Source organism: Paroedura picta, chromosome 3 (genome assembly GCF_049243985.1).
Source record: "Paroedura picta isolate Pp20150507F chromosome 3, Ppicta_v3.0, whole genome shotgun sequence".
In the NCBI taxonomy this organism is placed as follows: domain Eukaryota; kingdom Metazoa; phylum Chordata; class Lepidosauria; order Squamata; family Gekkonidae; genus Paroedura; species Paroedura picta.
Genome location: NC_135371.1, coordinates 67,151,922 through 67,170,519, shown reverse-complemented (window position 1 = coordinate 67,170,519; position 18,598 = coordinate 67,151,922). Strand labels below are relative to the sequence as shown.

Below are 18,598 nucleotides of genomic sequence, written 5' to 3'. Positions count from 1 at the left end.
GATGATAAAACTTGGCTAAAAGGGACAACTGGCCTTTTGAAGTTTTGATTGTTTTTTCTCTATGGTTGGCCCAACTGTTATTATATGCCTTTATAGGGAGTAGATTCAAGTGGGTAGCCATGTGGAATTTTTAACATAATTTCCTTTTTAAGCTTGAATCTTAAGTTTTTTCCAGCTTAAAACCCTCTGTAATTCCAATGTGCTTCTCTGTTAGGTCGCTTGATGCGTTGTGTTCGATGTCCTGTTGCATACCATTCTAATGATTTTTGCCTCGCTGCTGGGACAGTGATTCTTGCTTCCAATAGCATGATCTGCCCAAATCATTTTAGCCCTCGAAGAGGCTGCAGAAACCATGAACATGTAAATGTCAGCTGGTGCTTTGTCTGTTCTGAAGGTAAGACAGTCTGTGCATTAATTCACTGTAGCATTACTATGACTCCATCACTTGAAGCACACTGTTGAAGAAGAAATCTTGTGCACATACAGAAAAAATAACAGAAAAAATAACAGGAAAATGCCTTCTCTTCTTAGATCGTTTATGCACTGGAGGTTTCATCCTGGGCTGCAGGCTGGAGTTTTAGTTGTGGGAGGTTGCCCCACCTCCTCCTGCACCCACATGGGGGAGCATTTGGCCCGGTGTCCCTCATCTGTCCCCGATTTATGTTCCTGCACAGGAGCTGGGGCAATGAAGTTCCCAGTGCGTAAACGGTCATAGGCTTGCTAGAGGTAAACTTTAATGCCTAGCTTATCAAGATTTAATTTACAGCAGTGGTCCCTAACCTTTTTATCACTGAGGACCGGTCAACGCTTGACAATTTTACTGAGGCCTGGGGGGTGTAGTCTACTCCTCTCCTCTTATCCACTGCCCTAATGCTCTCTGACACTGGTCGCTACGGTAACATTTATTATTGTTGTTGTTGTTATTATTTTTATTTGTATTTTTATTTCTATTTTATTTATTTCCCACCACTCCCTGAAAGGCCCGTGGCGAGTAACAATAGTCTGGTCCCATTGAAATACCCATTAAAAGGCTTTAAAAAATCCCAACATGCAGAAAATAATCTCATTTCCACCCCCCACTACCAGAGCAGCAGGGAGAGTGGAGAGGAATGATGTAACTTCGAATCCCAGAGGAGGGACAATGGTTCTACTTAGCTGACCCCAGCCTCAACCATAGACCTGGTGGAAGAGCTGACCCCAGCCTCAACCATAGACCTGGTGGAAGAGTTTTATAGGCCCTATGGAAAGCTGGCAAAATCCCACAGGGCCCACAGGTCACCCGGGAGCTCATTCCCCCAGGTAAGGGCTAGGACCTAAAAGGCTCTGGCCTTGGTTGAGGCTAGGCGCGCTTCTCTAGGGCCGGGAACGACCAGCAAATTCTCACCCGCAGAGCGCAAGGCCCTGCGGGGGGCATAGGGTGACAGGCAGTCCCTCAGGTATGTGGGTCCCAACCCGCATACGGCCTTATAGGTTAAAACCAGAAGCTTGAACCTGATCCATGCAATTGGCAACCAATGCAGCTGCCTCAGCACAGGCTGGATGTGGGCCCTCCAAGGTGTGCCGATGAGGACCCTAGCAGCTGCACTTTGCACTAGCTGAAGTTTCTGGATCAGGGACAAGGATAGGCCCGCGTAGAGCGAGTTACAGAAATCTGTTCTGGAGGTGACTGTCACCTTGATCACAGTGGCAAAGTGATCAGGGGACAAGGTAGGGCACTAGTAGCCGAGCTTGGCAAAGATGGAAAAATGCCTGGCTTGCTACTCTCTTGACCTGGGCCTCCATAGTCAGCAGCACGCCATCCAGGGTAGGCAGGCGCGCTTCCTCGCATGGGCCCTTCCTACCTAGCCACAGGACCTCCGGTCTTTGAAGGATTGAGCTTCAGACAACTCTGCTTGAGCCATCTCGTCATTGCTTCCAGGCAGCTGGCTAATGCTTCTGGGGGAGAGTCAGGGCGGCCATCCATCAGGAGAAAGAGCTGGGTGTCATCTGTGTATTGATGGCAACCCAGTCCAAACTTCTGTACCAGTTGTGCGAGAGGGCGCATGAAGATGTTGAATAGGATAGGAGAGAGGACCGCTCCTTGTGGGACTCCACAAGTAAGTTGCTGGCGGTCTGATGTTTTCTCTCCTATTGCAACCCTCTGTCCACGATCCTGGAGGAAGGAGATCAGCCAATGAAGGGCTATCCCTCGTATTCCAGCATCAATGAGGCGGTGAGCTAGAAGCTCGTGATCGACTGTGTCGAACGCTGCTAAGAGGTCTAATAATATCAGCAGTGCCGACCCGCCTCGATCCAACTGGTGACGGAGGTCGTCCGTCAGGGCAACTAGCGCTGTCTCTACCCCATGGCCAGGCCGGAAGCCTGACTGGGATGGGTCTAAGACCGAAGCTTCTTCCAGGTATTCCGTCTGTTGGTTTGCGACTGCCTTTTCTATCATCTTGCCCAGAAACGCTAAGTGCGAAACGGGCCTGTAGTTGTTAGGATTTAGAGATGTTTTTTTCAACAGTGGACGTACCACAGCCTCTTTCAAACCCTCCGGGAATTCTCCTGTTGTTAGAGATAGGTTGATTATCTCCCGGAGGGGGCCCTTTATCTTTATGCCAGCTGTTTTCAAGAGCCAGGATGGGCAAGGATCTAGTGGGCATGTAGTTGGTCTTGTTGTCGCTAGAATCCTGTCCACTTCGGTCAGCGTGAGTCGTCTGAAGTTACTCATAGTTTTCTCCAAAGACGGCCAAGGGGCCTCTAGTTCACTTTTTGTATCTAAGGTTGGAGGGAGGTCGTGGTGGAGTGTCGAGATTTTGTCCGTAAAATGACTCGCAAATGCCTCACAGCTAAACATCCCTTCAAAATAAAGCAACTCTGAAAAGCTCTTGAAGTCCCATTCTCTTTGTATACTGGTTATTCTAGAATTTCACTTACAAAAGATTTCATTTTCTATTTTAAACAGCCAGATTTGGTTCTATACTGAACCACATTTGGATCTACTGACAAAAGCTGCAGCACTCGTGAAACACCAAAATAAAGTGTTTCCATCAGTGAAGTACTGTCTTCTTTGAGGGCAGGGAGATTTTACAATGATCCTACTAATTGCCCAAACAAAGAATGCCTCTAGTCCCCTACTGCTCCCCAGAGCCAACCTGAACCTCATGTGTTAGCATGAATAGTCTCATAATTGTAGATTCAAGTGGGTAGCCACACACTCCCCAGCCCCCACCGAGTCCTGCCCGGCCTGCCGCTCCACCCGCGTGCCAGCGGCACCAAGGAAGCTGCCGAGGCAGAGAGGCAGCACAGGCTGAGAGGTGGGTGCGGAGGCAGAGAGGCGGTGCAGGTGGTGCAGGGTACGAGCTGGAGGCTCCGAGGAGGTGAGGCGGTGGTGGAGCCTCCAATGCGGCGGGGGAGCATGCAAGGCAGCGAAGCAGTGGCAGCGAGGGGCTGCTGGAGGCTGCAACACGGTTGCAGCAGCAACACCGAGGAGCACCACCCCAAGGCCTCTGCGCACTCACCCCTGCACCTTGACCATAGAAGGTGAGAGAGGAGCTGGGAGCCACTGCGCCCTGGAGTCAGGCAGCTGGTCGGCAGGCAGGCTGGGGCAGCTCCCGGCTGCGGCGGGGAAGGGAAGAGGGGAAGGGTGTGGAAGCGGAGCCGGCTGGCTGGCCGCGGACAAGCGGGAGCAGGCTGCGATGGGAGAGGGGGAGGAAACAGATTGGCTGAGGCTGATGGGGAGAGTTCTTCCCAAGTCCACGCGGCCTGGAGCCGGCACCCACCTAAGAAAGAAAGACCTAATTAAAAGAAATGCAGAATGGTGGGCACCAGTATTGGCCAATTTATTCACGATAATTGATAAAACAGGAAAAATTCCAAAGGGCTGGGAGGTGGCAATCATTGTACCCATATATAAAAAAGAGAATCTGAATGACCCAGCCAATTATAGACCGATAAGTCTACTAAGCGTAATAAGCAAACTCTACGCAAAACATCTTCAGTGGAAACTTCGGGATTGGCTGGACCAGAATAATTTTCTGGCAGACGAACAAGGAGGATTTAGAGAGGGTTGTTCAACACAAGATCACTGTGCAATACTTGATCATCTCGTAGTTAAATACTCTTCCAGCTACATGACAACCCTGTATGCAGCTTTTGTTGATTTGAAATCGGCTTTTGACTCTGTGTCAAGGGAATTACTATGGGAGAAATTAGGTAAGACTAACATAGATAAGCGTCTTCTATTTTTGATACGTGCTATGTATGAAAATACTACCATCAGAATTAAGTGTAATGCCCATGGTCATCTGACTAATTCTATTAAAGCACTTAGGGGAGTTAAGCAGGGTTGTGTTTTATCACTCCTACTATTTAACATCTTTATAAATGATATGGTTGAACATTTTCGGAATAGTGAATTACATCCCCCCAGATTAGCTAACAAACATATCTCGCTACTGCTCTATGCAGATGATGCTGTCCTGTTCTCAAGAACGGCAAATGGAATGAGAAGGGCTTTGGTTCTACTGGGTACTTACTGCCGATTGAACCAGCTAGAGGTCAATCATTCAAAAACAAAGATTATGGTTTTTGGTAACAAACCTAAAACATATACAGTATTTGCTGGTGTATAAGACTACTTCCCCCCCCCCTGAAAAACAAGTGGGGGGGTCGTCCTATACGCCGGGTGCACTTCAGTTGGGATAGACATAGCTGCCCATAGTACTATAATGTAATGTAACAAACTCTATATTTTGAGTGGAAATGTTGGGGGGTCGTCTTATACGCCCAGTCATCTTATACGCCGGCAAATACGGTACATGGCATCTCAATAGAACAGGTCAGATCACCCATAGAACAGGTCAGATTTTACAAATATCTGGGAGTACTATTCCAATCAAATGGCCATAGAAACTCCCATATATCATATATTTCCTCAAATGCCCAGAGAAGCTCAGGTGCCATTCAGAAATTCTTCTGGCACAAAGGTGGGCGTAATGTTCCCGCAGCCCTTAAGCTGTTCAAGGCAAAACCTCTAGCACAGATGATGTATGGGGCCCCATTGTGTATAAATGCCAATATTTCCAGCCTAGAAAAGACCCAGGCTAAATTTTTAAGATCCCTGCTCCATGTACCAACCAGCATTTCCAACGCTTCAATCCAGGTGGAAACAGGAATGTATTCTGTCCAGACCAGAATATGGATATGTACGTCCATGTACTGGTTAAAATTGCTTTTTCCCACAAAGGGTTTGCTTTACCTAATGATGTCTGAATCATTGGTTGTACCGTGGATATCCACTCTTGAGAAAAAACTTTGCTCATATGGTCTATCCAAACAGTTAATACTGTCTCTGGGTTTCAACCGAGCAAAGGAAACAATAAAACAAAGAATCCTAGATATCCATCGCCAACAGGATTTCAATCCAGTAAAAAATCCATTTTTTCCAATGCCTCCACTTAATAATTTGAGGCCATTATCTTATTTATCTAATCTTGTTTTCCCAGAACATAGGAGATCATTTACTCTCTTACGATATAACATGCTCCCATCCGCTTTTAGGGAAGGCTTATTCAAAAAAATACCCATCTGTGATCGTTTATGCATCTGCCAGGATGGGAGCATTGAGACATCGGAACATGTATTACTCCAATGTAGGCTATATGATCAATTCAGGGGAGAACTTATACCTTCCCTACAGAATAAGCCCAACTCAGAGGCAGTCACAGACATGTTGTCAGACAAAAGCACAGAAATAACTTCTGTTGTGGCCAGATTTGCTTGGAGAGCTATCAAAACAAGGAAGACCTGGGTGGATTCGGAGCAACTTAGGTAGAGATAGTCTCAATTGCTTGAAATAATGCTTGTGAGTTTTAAAACCAGAATGATTCTTATAGCTGGAATGTTTTTATCTTTTATAATCTTTTAGTTATCAATGATTCTTTAATCTTGTTAATGCCAGATATTTTTATGTATCTTGTAATTTGACTACTGGTCTAGTACCGTAATAATAAAGAGTTGACTAAGAAAGGAAGAGGTGCCGATCCCCCGCAGGACTTTTAAAAAATGCCGCGGGACGCCCCTGCTCTGCTTGCTTTCCTGCCGGCTTCCCTGACTTCCTACCGCTGGCTGGGGGGCGCTGCCAGCAGCAGCTGCGCAGTGCCACGCCGAGGGGGAGCCCCAACCATGGTGGCCATCAGAGAGCCCCAAAGGTGAACCAGCGGCAGAGTGGCAGGGCAGCCCCCAACGCAGCAGCCGGGGAGGAGGACGAGGAGGAGCTGCGGCCCGATACTGACTGATCCACGGACTGGGACCAGTTTACGGCCCAGGGGTTGGGGACTGCTGATTTACAGCATCCAAAATCACAGGTTGACTTATGTGAATCATAAACGGAAGACGTTTGTGGAATTGGTCTTCTTCTCTCTGAGGCCTTCTGCATCCCCTTTCCTCAAAAACCAAGCTGCTCTTAGAACCCCAGGGCACTGTCAGGAACAAGTTGGGCCGCAGTGCTTAGGGCAAGGATGTGGAACCAGCAGAAATTGTTCTTCTTTATCTTGAGTACTCCATGCTCAAAAGAGATTGGGGGGGTGACATCTGCCAGCTTCCTTTCAAGCTGCAACCCACTGTACTGCATCCCATTCTGTTCCCAAGATCCCCGAGGAGCAGTTGGAGTGTTAGCAGGAAGGGGGGAGAATTAGTCACAGTTTATAGGATCCAACCCTCTTGTTGTTTTACATTACAAACACCTGTTAGTCCCCAGAAGCCTATAATGAACATCTGGGTAGTTCACAAAGGAGTTCACAAGACATGTATAATTTTGATGACGTGTCTGCGCAGTCTACATTTGGTCATATATATAAAACTCTTAGGAGAAACTTCTTTTCACTGTTCACAGTAACGATTAGCTAGCTCATTTTGTTGTTCATAAAGCTGCACATATCCTTCTTGATGTAGATTTTTTCAAAGTAAAGCACTGAAGAAATGTTTGATCGGATAAACTTACAAAACAGTTGTGGGGGAGTCGGTGTGTAGGACAAATAAAGCGGATAATCCACTGGAGGCAACCAGCATTCAGTTCAGAGGCTGTCCTTGAATCCTTCAGGGAATAAAGAAGGGAGGAAAACAGGCTCACCTCACAGGAGGGGAAAAAAGCAAATCTTTACCTGCTTGTTTACTGGTGTGTCCCCCAATAAAACCGTAATATGGCTATGCAGTAAGAAAGCTGGAGGGCAGGGGGCAGGGTTGAAACCCACTAGGGCAGGTTGCTTCATTGGTTATTTTTTTAACTAGCATCCTTCAACACTCCAGGTGCCAAAATAACAAAAAGTCATAAGAATCTCAAACTGCTCATTTTGGCAAAGAAAGTGTTATCACCTACAGGTGCATCTCTATGCAAACAAGCATGGGAACGCTGAGTATTGATGTTCTGGGAGCATGCAGTGGGTACTGATGTAGTGGGTCAGGTACCCTTGATTGATGCCTTTGAAATAAAAATGAATGAAGACTGTCCTGCACCAAAGTTAATGCTATCCTGACCATATTTCCATCCTGAGAACTGCAATACAGTACTAAAGAGATCTGAAGAGCCATTACTGATAGGGGAATATACCGCTTGATTCATGTTGAAGTTTGCACTGCTGAAACTCCTGTTTCTTGCATGGGAAGGAAGAGACTAGGGTTGGGTGCTTCAGCATCCGAAGCAGCTGTTCGCGCCCAAAGCAGCCAGCACCTTGGTGGGGGAGGCGTGGGCATCGGCATGCCTCCTCTCTCCTCCAGCAGCGCAGGGCTGGCTGCTTCGGGCACAAACAGCCAATTCAGACGCCAAAGCATACAATCTTAGAAGAGACTGCATATAGTTGAATGTTGAACACAACAGAGGGATCCCTTGTCTCCATCAAAGTCCCTTTTTTCCCCCACAGGTGGGAGCCTTCTATGCTGTGAGTCTTGCCCGGCTGCCTTCCACCGGGAGTGTCTGAACATCGACATGCCTGAAGGGAGCTGGTATTGTAATGATTGCAAGGCCGGCAAGAAGCCCCACTATAAGGAGGTGGTTTGGGTGAAAGTTGGCCGTTACAGGTGGGAAATCTTTTAATTATTGGGAAAATTTGAGCTGGCTCCACACTGTTTATGGTAATACTTGTAGGTTTTAACTAAATGGTAAGCAATATAGTAATAAATCACACAGATGAGAACCATTTTTATATGCAAGTAGTATGCCTGTTGTTCCTGCAGTTTCTCCCACATTGACAGTAGAGTGCATAAAATAATCTTTCCATGTGAGTAACATGGTTATGGTTAGCAACCGTATAGGTGAGGTGATGCCAGAAGGATTAATCCAGGGAACAAAAAGCCAGTGTGTTGTAGTGGTTAAACATGTCAGACTAAAAGCTGGGAGACCCAGGTTCACATCCCCATTTGTGCCATGGAAACTCACTAGATAACTGTGAGCCAGTTATGTGCTCTCAACCCAACCTATCTCATTGGGTTGTTATGAGGATAGAGTGGAGGAGAATGATATAAACCACATTGGGTCTCCACTGGAGAGAAAGGTGGGGGTATAGATGGATGGAATAATAACATAATAATAAAAAACTATAGAAAGCATGTAAACTCACCCATTGTTCAAGGCTTCTTTGTTTTGTTATTACCAGGTGGTGGCCTGCTGAGATTTGCCATCCTAGGACCATCCCTGTCAACATTCAAAAGATGAAACATGTCATTGGTGAATTTCCTGTGCTGTTTTTTGGATCAAAGGATTACCTTTGGACACACCAGGCTCGAGTGTTTCCCTATATGGAAGGAGACGTAAGCAGCAAGGACAAGATGGCAAAAGGAGTAGATGGCATTTACAAAAAAGGTAACATTTACTTTTACCTATTTTGTTTTACATAATTAATACGCTGTCTTTCTGCCTTCAAGGGCCACCAAGGCGGCTAACGTTTATAACACACACACAATCACATTTTAACTCCATTAAAAATGACTACAGCAGCAAATCATTAAAACAGTTAAAGCCATAGGTAAAACACATACAAAGACATAAACAGTAAGTAAGCTATTTAGGAGGAAGGTGGGACCACTGAGGAAATGCCAAAGCAGACAAAAAGTCTTCACCTCGCTGGTGGTGGAAGATAAGAGGACAGGTGAATCTCCCTGGGCAGAGACTGCCAAATTTTTGTGCCACGTTGCCCCATGCCTAAGCTTGGAAGACAGAACATCCAAAGCAAATCCTTATAAGGTGATTGTAGTAGTTGGGTTCATAATGGATTGTAGACTTCAGGGATGTTGGTCTCAAACCATTCAGGGCTTTAAAAGTCAATACAATCACCTTGAGTTGTACTAAGGAACAAATTGGGAGCCAGCGTTGATGGACCAAGACTGGGGTGATATGATCCCTACAATCTACTCCAGCCATCCTCCTGGCTGCAGCATTCTGTACCAGTTGAACACTTCTGAGCGGCAGCCCTATATACAGCACATTGCAATAATCTGATATGAAAATAAATGATAACAAAAACTTAGAAAGTAGGTCAAAGTAATACATCAAAGTAATAAATCAAAGCAATACATCTACTAGAAAAATGCAAACAAATGGCTGTGTATCTGTTTAAATCTTATTTTAACTTTTCATTAACTTAGCTCTGCAGGAAGCAGCTGTGAGATTTGAAGAGTTAAAGGCTCAGAAGGAACTGAGGCAACTACAGGAAGACAAAAAAAATGATAAGAAGCCTCCTCCTTACAAACATATCAAGGTGAGAATGAAGGTCATAGCTGTGTGGACATGGGGCTCCAAGTCTCTGAAGCCTGGCTACTGAAAAAAACCACGTAATTGTGAACTTCCCTTTTGGCCATAAGGTTTTGTGTGGTCACCAGATTTAACCACAATTAATAATAATGCTCTTCTGTAATCCATATCTGACACTTGTTACCACATCACTGTATATAAATTCTGTACAGTAATTTCAGTGGGATACGTGTCCCTTTCTAAAACCATGTTTAAATCTCAAAATCATGATTGATGACCCACAAAAGCAGCTTTCAGTGGCAGACTGCCATGTAGGCCAATTATATTGAATCGTGAATACTATGAACCAGTAAAACATACAGCTGTGTTCAGAGGAAGGGGATTAATATTTTGTCTCTTGACTCTGCAGAAATTGGTGTTATTTCTGACAAGCGACCACCCTTGGGAGAGTCTGACATACTTAGAAAGCCAGTGCTGTAAATAATAATTGAAGTGAAGGATGCACTTATGAGAGGAGCCATGGCTCAGTGGCAGGGCATGTACGTGGCACTCAGAAAGCCCCAAATTGAATTCCTGGCATCACTGATTAAAGGGATCATGAGGAATGTGGGACCACTAAGGAAATGCCAAACCAGACAAAAAGTCTTCACCTCGCTGGTGGAAGATAAGAGGACAGATGAATCTCCCTGGGCAGAGACTGCCAAAGTTTTTGTGCCAGGTTGACACAATGGAAAAGACCTTTTTGGCCCATTCCACACACGCTGGATAGTGCACTTCCAATGCACTTTAGAAGTAGATTTTCTTTTTCTGCACACAGGAAAATCTAGGTGCAAAAGCACATTGAAACTGCATTATCCAACATGTGTGGAATGGGCATTTCAAGGAGAGTCACTGCCATTCAGAGTAGATAACACTGCCTTGATATGTCAGTGGTATGGTTTAGTCTGTCAGATCCATGTGTGTTCACTTTCTGTAGCAAAAGCATTTGATTTTTCAAGTACACATAAAAGTACAGTATATGGGCCCATTCTTACATAACCATCACTGAAATACACACATGTTCTTGCATGTCACAATTTGGGGTTTAGTGCAGTGGTCCCTAACCCCCAGTCCAGGGACCGGGACCGGTCCATGGATCAGTCGGTACCCGGCCGCGGCTCCTCCTTGTCCTCCTCCTCGTCCTCCTCCCCAGCTGCTGCCTCGGGGGCTGCCCTGCCACTCTGCCGCCAGCTCACCATTGGTGCTCTCCATCAGCCGCCATGGCTAGGGCTCCCCCTTGGAGTGGCACTGCCAGCTGCTACTGTCAGAACCCCCCAGGGGGCAGCGGGAAGTCAGGGGCACCAGCAGGAAAGCAAGTGGAGCAAAAGACTACCCCCCTCCCGGGCCTCAGTAAAACTGTCAAGCATTGACTGGTCCCCAATGATAAAAAAGTTGGGGACCACTGGTTTAGTGTACTGATGGCTGCTTGATATTTTAAACATCTCACAACTAGCCTTATTTATTTACTCGCTATTGTATGTTTGTATTTAAAGGTAAACAGACCTATAGGCAAAGTGCAGATCTTCACTGCAGACCTATCTGAGATACCACGCTGCAACTGCAAGGCGACTGATGAAAACCCCTGTGGTCTAGATTCAGAGTGCATTAATCGCATGTTACTATATGAGTGTCATCCAGCAGTGTGTCCAGCTGGGGAACGCTGCCAAAACCAGTGTTTCACCAAGAGGCAGTACCCAGAAGTTGAAATCTTCCGCACGTTAGCCCGAGGTTGGGGCTTGCAAGCTAAAAAAGACATTAAAAAGGTATGCTGTACTTTACTGCCTTAACTTTTTTCCTGTATTTAGTATGAGCAGACAACATCCCACAATTTTCATAACTCATTATTTTGGCGCCTGGAGTGCTGAAGGATGCTATATTGAAGAGGGGTGTGTGTGTGGAGACAACTAGCAAAAGGTAGGGTGTCAGAATGTTCTAAGGGTTATATTGATTGCATAGTCCTTCCCTAAAAGCCAGCTTGCTGGGAGTGGCCGTATACAAGTCCAACAAATAAATAAATAAATAAATAAATAAATAAATAAATAAAAGCTCAGGTATTCACAACACAATTTCAGTGGTTTTAAAAAAACAGACATATACACACAGAGAGAGCTTCTTAAACTTGGAATGCCAGGTTTTATTTATTTATATTTATTAAAACATTTATTACACAGGGTACCTACCACCCTTTATACCTATTTATTTTAGGTTCAGGTTTGCAAGTAGGTCAGGCTGTCACACATTGCTAACTTTCTGGTCTTTTAAAAATCATTAGAGAGCCATGTTTCTTTCAGTCTCAGGTCCTTTCTTACACAGAGATCAGCAGGCAGGGTAGCCCAGCCCCTTTCATAGGAGCTCCTCACTTAATCACTTCACAGAGTTGTTGGGGTTGGGGTCTCAAGCTTCCAGTGCTGCCACATTTATTCATATGCTAAAATTTATATTAACCCGTATGAGCTAAGATGTTAACTGGGATAGATGTGAGTGTGTGTTTCTTTCCCTAAGGCACACAATCTACAGAGTTAAGTTTTATTTATGATTGAACATAAGGCTGAAGAAAGTAAGGTAGAGATTACAATATTTCTTTTCCCTTAAACTTTCAAACTGTTTTCCTATTCCAGCATTTGGGATCTTTTGTTACAAAATGACTTTTCTTTCCATTTAGAAGAAGAAGAAGAAGAAGAGTTGGTTCTTATATGCCGCTTTTCCCTACCCGAAGGAGGCTCAAAGCGGCTTACAGTCGCCTTCCCTTTCCTCTCCCCACAACAGACACCCTGTGGGGTGGGTGAGGCTGAGAGATCCCTGATATCACTGCTCGGTCAGAACAGTTTTATCAGTGCTGTGGCGAGCCCAAGGTCACCCAGCTGGCTGCATGTGGGGGAGTGCAGAATCGAACCCGGCATGCCAGATTAGAAGTCCCCACTCCTAACCACTACACCAAACTAGCCTTGGGCTGCTGTTCATCTGGGTTTAGTTCAGTCAGACACACTCTTCCTTCTAAATTCCTGCCTATCCCCAGTGGTTGTTTTCTAACTATCTTTCACTATCATTTCCCCAGGTTTCATTGGCTGTTCTTAGGGAGAGGTGGAACCTAACCTGTCCATCACACTCACCTTTGCATGTGGTTCGATGCATCTTAAAATATTTTTTTTTGTTAAAACCAACAGTAAAATAGTAACTCCCAAGTCTCTCCCCACTCCTCCCTAAAAGATGTCTGCCATTCAACTCCCCCTCCCCTAAAAAAGAAGAAGAAGAAGAAGAAGAGTTGGTTCTTATATGCCGCTTTTCCCTACCCGAAGGAGGCTCAAAGCGGCTTACAGTCGCCTTCCCATTCCTCTCCCCACAACAGACACCCTGTGGGGTGGGTGAGGCTGAGAGAGCCCTGATATCACTGCCCGGTCAGAACAGTTTTATCAGTGCCGTGGCGAGCCCAAGGTCACCCAGCTGGCTGCATGTGGGGGAGCGCAGAATCGAACCCGGCATGCCAGATTAGAAGTCCGCACTCCTAACCACTACACCAAACTGGCTCACCAAAAAAAGCCTTGTTGAACTGACAGGCTTTGCAGCACCTGAAGAAAGGCCCCTAAAATGATTACAGAACAAGGAAATTGGCAATTTACCTGCTGAAATCATTTTTTTCTCACGCTTTTGGGAGCCCATAGGATGGGGACCCCTTGGTCCAATCTTCATGAAACGTGCAGGGGGGCTCTGGGGGGGTCTTCCCTCCATCCCCTGCAAGTTTCAGGAGGATTGCACCAGGGGGTCCCATCCTGGGGGCTCCCAAGGAACATCCCCCATAGAAGTCTATGGAGAAACATGTTCAGCCTAGAGAACCTGACGCTCCATTGTAACCAATGGAGCGGATAGGGGCACCCTCTTTGGGAGCCCGTAGCATTGGATCCCGTGGTCCAATCTTCTTGAAACATTCAGGGGACTCAGGGAAGACCCTCCCTGAGATCCCCAAGATGTTTCAGGGGTGCAACTTGCACCCCCTCCCTCCCAGCCCCCGGGGAAGGCTTGCCAATGCAAGTCAATGGAGACATTGACTTGCATTGTCTCCAAACAGAGGCCAGGAAGGGACTCTCTCTCCCAGGTGCAGGGGAACCTGTGGCTGGCAGCCTAAGCAGCCTCCAGGTGAGAACTGCAGAACCAATAAGGTCCACTGAGTTCTCACCTGGGTTCCCCTGCAGAGGAGAGGGGGGCCCTGCACTGGCCTGTGGGGGGGATATCCCTGCACCACTAGGAACACTAGTGGCTCAGGGATGTCAACCTCCAGGGGAGACCTGGAGATCCCCCCAGAAACCCCCAGTGAAGCTGTAAAGCTTCACGGCGCCTACGCACTAACCCAGGAGAGCCTCAGAAAGCAAATGGAGGAGCTCAGAGGCGAATCTGGATGCTCCATCCATGCTGTGGACTCATCACTGGCTCTCCCATCCAGCCTCCCCCCTCTAACAAATACAAAGCAAGAGGAAGACTTGCTTTTCACAACCCAAAGGTGTATCAAAGCAGCTTCCACTCACCTTTCCCTTCCTACGCTTGGGCCACCGCCCTCAAACACCACAAATCCAACTGCTCTACTCAGGCCACATCCTGAGAGAGCCCTGACAGAGCTGTTCTGGGAGAACAGCCCTGGCGGCAGCAGAAAAGACACATTCCCCCCCCCCAGAAGTCCACACACGGCGCAGTGGACACTGGTGGGGAATCCAACAACCTAACAGGCCACCGCCTTAAACCACCTCTAACCCAACTGCTCTACTCAGGCCACATCCTGAGAGAGCCCTGACAGAGCTGTTCTGGGAGAACAGCCCTTGCAGCAGCAAAAAGACAAATTGGCGCATGCACAACAACAAACTCCTCCTGGGCACCCACTGAGAAATGCTCAGTTACTTCTTGGGTTTACCTTGAGCTCTAAGGCTCACTTTGGGGCTGGGAAAAGTTTTCCAAATGGGTGGCATGACTGAGGGACCCAGATTTGATCTCTGGCCCTCTGGTGATTGCAGAATTTCTGTGTGTGTGGTTGGGGGGGGGCAATTTAGATTGGCCAGGGCACTGGTCCTGTCTGAATTCTTACCTTGGGCGAGCGTTTTTCATCCCCGCCACCCAGAACAGACTCAGAGAGGATGCAGTCACAGCAATTCTGTGGTCACCTCAGTCCTCCTCCAAGAATAGTTCTGGATGGCCAAGAGCCGGCAAGTTGACCTTGAGGAAGACCAATTGCTGGACTCTTTCGGGCACCAGGCGGGAGCGATACTCGCAGACGGTGCTGCTCGCATGAGAAAATGCCCGCTCGCTCTGGACGCTCGTTGGCGGGCACGAAAGGTAGACACGGGCCAGGCGGGAGAGGGCCGGCCAGACCGCCTCCATCCTGGCCCAGTATCTCAAGGGACAGGCGTTCACGGACTCCTGGGGCTCACCGAGGTAAGCCCTCACCATCCCAGATGCACTGTCCTCCCTCGGGCACCCGCTGCCCTCAAGAGAAGGAGTGGGCTGGAGGAACTCCAGCAAGAAGTTGCCCTGCTCATCCTTCTCGCTGGGGTGGCCCGCAGTGGCTGATGTGCCAGCAGAGGCTGGGGGGGAAGGAGCAGCGGACGTGCTGGCTCCTTCCTCCCCTGCCTGGCCTGACACCTCAGCCTCCTTGGACTTCCACCAGGCAAGCCTCTGAATGAGCAGCTCGCGCCATTCAGGAAGGCTCCTCTCCCTCTCTGCTAAGCTGCCCTTGATGCGTGGATCACACATGGCGGCGAGCCTGTATGTCACAGACTTGCAGAGGGGTTCGAAGCGGCTCTCAAGCCCTCTCAGAAGCCTCCTCGCAAGCGTGCGCATGGCTGGAACAATGTCTGCACGTCCTCGAGCCGGGTCCAGGAAGGGGGCCAGCACCACACGGGCCTTGTGGACCATGGGCACGACCAGACCCAAACTCGCCGTGTCAGACGAGAGCATCTCCGTGGAAGTCTTGAAGGGCCCAAGCACTTCCACGGTCTGAGAAATGATCTCCCACTCTCGGTGGGTGAGCCACTCCCCAGGCATAAACATCCTCGTCTCCTGGACAAGGGCGTCTAAGGCTCTCCTCTGCTCCACCAAGCGCTCAAGCATGGCGCAGGTGGAGTTCCAGCGCGTGCTGACGTCTCTGATAAGGCAGTGCTGCGGCACGCCCATCAGGACCTGCTTTCTCTCCAGCCTCGAGACGTCGTACGAGCTGTGAGAGAAATGCACCACGATCTTCCGGCACTTCTCGATGAGATGCCTGAAGTCAATGGCTTCGGCGGATGAACCGGTTCCCTTGGAGCCGATCCCAAGGTCATCCTTAACCACGAGGTGGAGAAGGTGGGCCGCACAGGAGATGTGCTTCAGGCCCATGCCCTTGACCGCCTTGGTCATGTTGAGGGCACCATCTGTCACCAAGAAGCCCTTGGTGACCCCCGTCCCACTGCCTACCCAGCCATCTACCATTCTACGAATGGTGCCCTCGATGTTGTCTGCCGTGTGCCGCACATCGAAGGGTTCGATATGCAGCAAGGCATGGCAATAGCCTGCCCGGCAGCCCTCACCCTGCCTAACAGGCTCAACCCCACCCAGCACCTCCCGTACGTCCCACCAATGCGCAGTCAGCGAGATGTACGCATCTTGCGCATGACATGACGTCCATATGTCCGAGGTGAAGTGTACGGTCCCTGAAGCTCGGGACATCTCTACCTCCACCCGGCACCTGGCTGCCCTATAAAGAGAGGGCAACACTCTCCTGCTAATCGTGGTACGACTAGGAGGCGTGTACCAGAGGTGGATATGCGACGGCATAGTCGGTGGAAGTACATGTCGTCGGCCAGACGAAAGGGGTACCCACCCACGGCCATGAGCGCAGCTAGGTCATGGTTCGCGGCCCTACACCCTGCCTCAAACCCCCCTTTTGGCATGCCACTGCCAGCCCGGGCAAGCATCTCCACCATGGTCGCTTGCCTCCCTCTAACTCCACCCGCCCCCTGAGCAGAACTCTTAGGGAGAGCTCTCGAGGTGGAGGTCCCAGGGAGACTCTCCAGCCCCGTGCCGGTAGGTTGTGCCTGTGCAGGCACCCCACTGCCAGCCTGTCTCTCCCCCTGAAGCAGGACAGCCTGGTGGTGCCTCTTCAGGTGGTTCATGAGGCCGCTAGTCGTGTAGTGGCGCTCCTGCCTTCCACGACTAACCCTCTGCCTACAGAGCTGGCACTCTGCTAGGTGAGTTCCCTCCACTGTCTGGAAGTAATTCCAGACTTTGGAGCCTTTGGACGACGCAGGCTGGCTTGCAGCCTGCGAAGTCCTCTGAGCTGCCTCCTGTGAGGAGCTCGGGCCGGACACACCGTGTCCTGAGGTGGGGACAGAAAGAGGTGAGAGAGGGGGAAGGGGTCGAGATGGCGGGGCAGGGGGTGCCACCTCCATCTCTTCCTCTTTCACCACCTCAACCATCTGCTCCTGTTCCCCCCCCAATTGAAGCCTGCTGGATCCTGGAGGAGAAAGGGGAGTAGACTGGCGGGCCAGTCCCTCACCCATCTCCTCCAGGGCTCTCTGCACCCCCGAGGTGATGCCTGGGGACATGAAGGACAAGCCACTCATGTCCCCAAGGCTCACCCCGAGGGAGAGATCAGGCAACTCCTCCTGACGCCCCCATGCCTCGCTAGCAAAAGGAGCGGCACGAGGGGCTGCCTGATCAGCAGGCCCCGCAGAAGTGCCAGCAAAGACCCCTGCCTGCCGCACCTTAGAAGGGGGCGCCCCGTCAGCCGCCTCAATAAAGAGATCCTTGCGGACACTCTTTATTGCACCACTCCGGCCAGAGGTCGGAGTGGTGGAAGGTCGACCCAAGACAGGCCTCTTCTCAGGTGGGGGGATGGACGCTTCCTTCCCCCTCTCACTCCCCTCCACCCCTCTAGTTTTCTGTTGGGCCTTTCCCCCAGGGCCCCTAGCCTGACCTTCCTTCTTCCCACTCATGTTCCCTTGGACAAACTTTTCCTACTAACTGTCTGTAATCTAAGAGACAGGGAAATTTGAGGCCCTACCACTAACTGCCCTAACACTTGTTTCTAAGGAAACTTTGAAACTTATAAAACCCTCCCACCAGCTACCTGTTTAGTTTTTTTAGACCCTAAGCTGACCTAACTTCTATGGAGTTTTCCTGTTCTCTCTCTCTCCCCCCCCTTTTTTTTTTTTTGTTAAACTAAAGGAACCTGTCTGGTCCTAGCTAAGTTTAACTGTCCCTACCTAACCTACAGCAGGGAAAAATTAGAAAAAAAAACCTTTTTAGCCTTTAAAAGTGTTTTAAACTACCTGAGTGTTACTAGCTAGAAGGAAGGCTGGAGCAGATTTGTGCACCAAGCCCCCACCTGATCTGCTAAGAAGAACCCCTAAACCTGTTGGCCTCTAAATCAATTCCTGTCTCTACCAGGAAAGCTGGCCTCCAATAAGGCACAGCCCCTGCCGGTTTAAATGTTTTTTTAACTATCAAGAAAATACAATTTTAACCTAAAACCCAAATCACTGTTCTCTTATAAAAATCCTATCTGGCTACTTAGGAAAGAAACTATCTATTCTAAAAAATTATTTGCACTTTATAATTTCTCCTAACACTATGGATTTTACTGCCTATTTAAAGGGTAACTAATTGGACACCCCAAGAAGAACGCAGCAATTCCCCCCAGGAAGGAAACAAACAATCCCCAAAACAACAACCAGCTGCCAGCCACCCAGGGCACTCTCCCAAAGGTGGCAACCAAGCAAAAGTGGCCCTGCAAGGCCCAAACTGCCAAATCATACCAAGCCTAGCCTAGGCCAACCAAACAGCTTCTGCAAACAACCAGCAGCCACCCAGGGC

General features: G+C 48.6%; 1 protein-coding gene across 13 annotated transcripts in view; it reads left to right on the top strand.

Annotated features, from left to right (window-relative positions):
• The window catches only part of NSD1 (nuclear receptor binding SET domain protein 1), a 92,548-nt gene that overhangs the window by 64,341 nt on the left and 9,609 nt on the right, over nucleotides 1-18,598 (top strand). For all 13 annotated transcript variants that reach the window (XM_077326243.1, XM_077326247.1, XM_077326244.1 and 10 more), the window contains exons 14-18: nucleotides 215-394; nucleotides 7,902-8,058; nucleotides 8,634-8,839; nucleotides 9,622-9,734; nucleotides 11,260-11,529. In XM_077326243.1, the coding sequence (XP_077182358.1) occupies nucleotides 215-394; nucleotides 7,902-8,058; nucleotides 8,634-8,839; nucleotides 9,622-9,734; nucleotides 11,260-11,529 (926 nt within the window). The remainder of the gene's footprint in view (nucleotides 1-214; nucleotides 395-7,901; nucleotides 8,059-8,633; nucleotides 8,840-9,621; nucleotides 9,735-11,259; nucleotides 11,530-18,598) is intronic.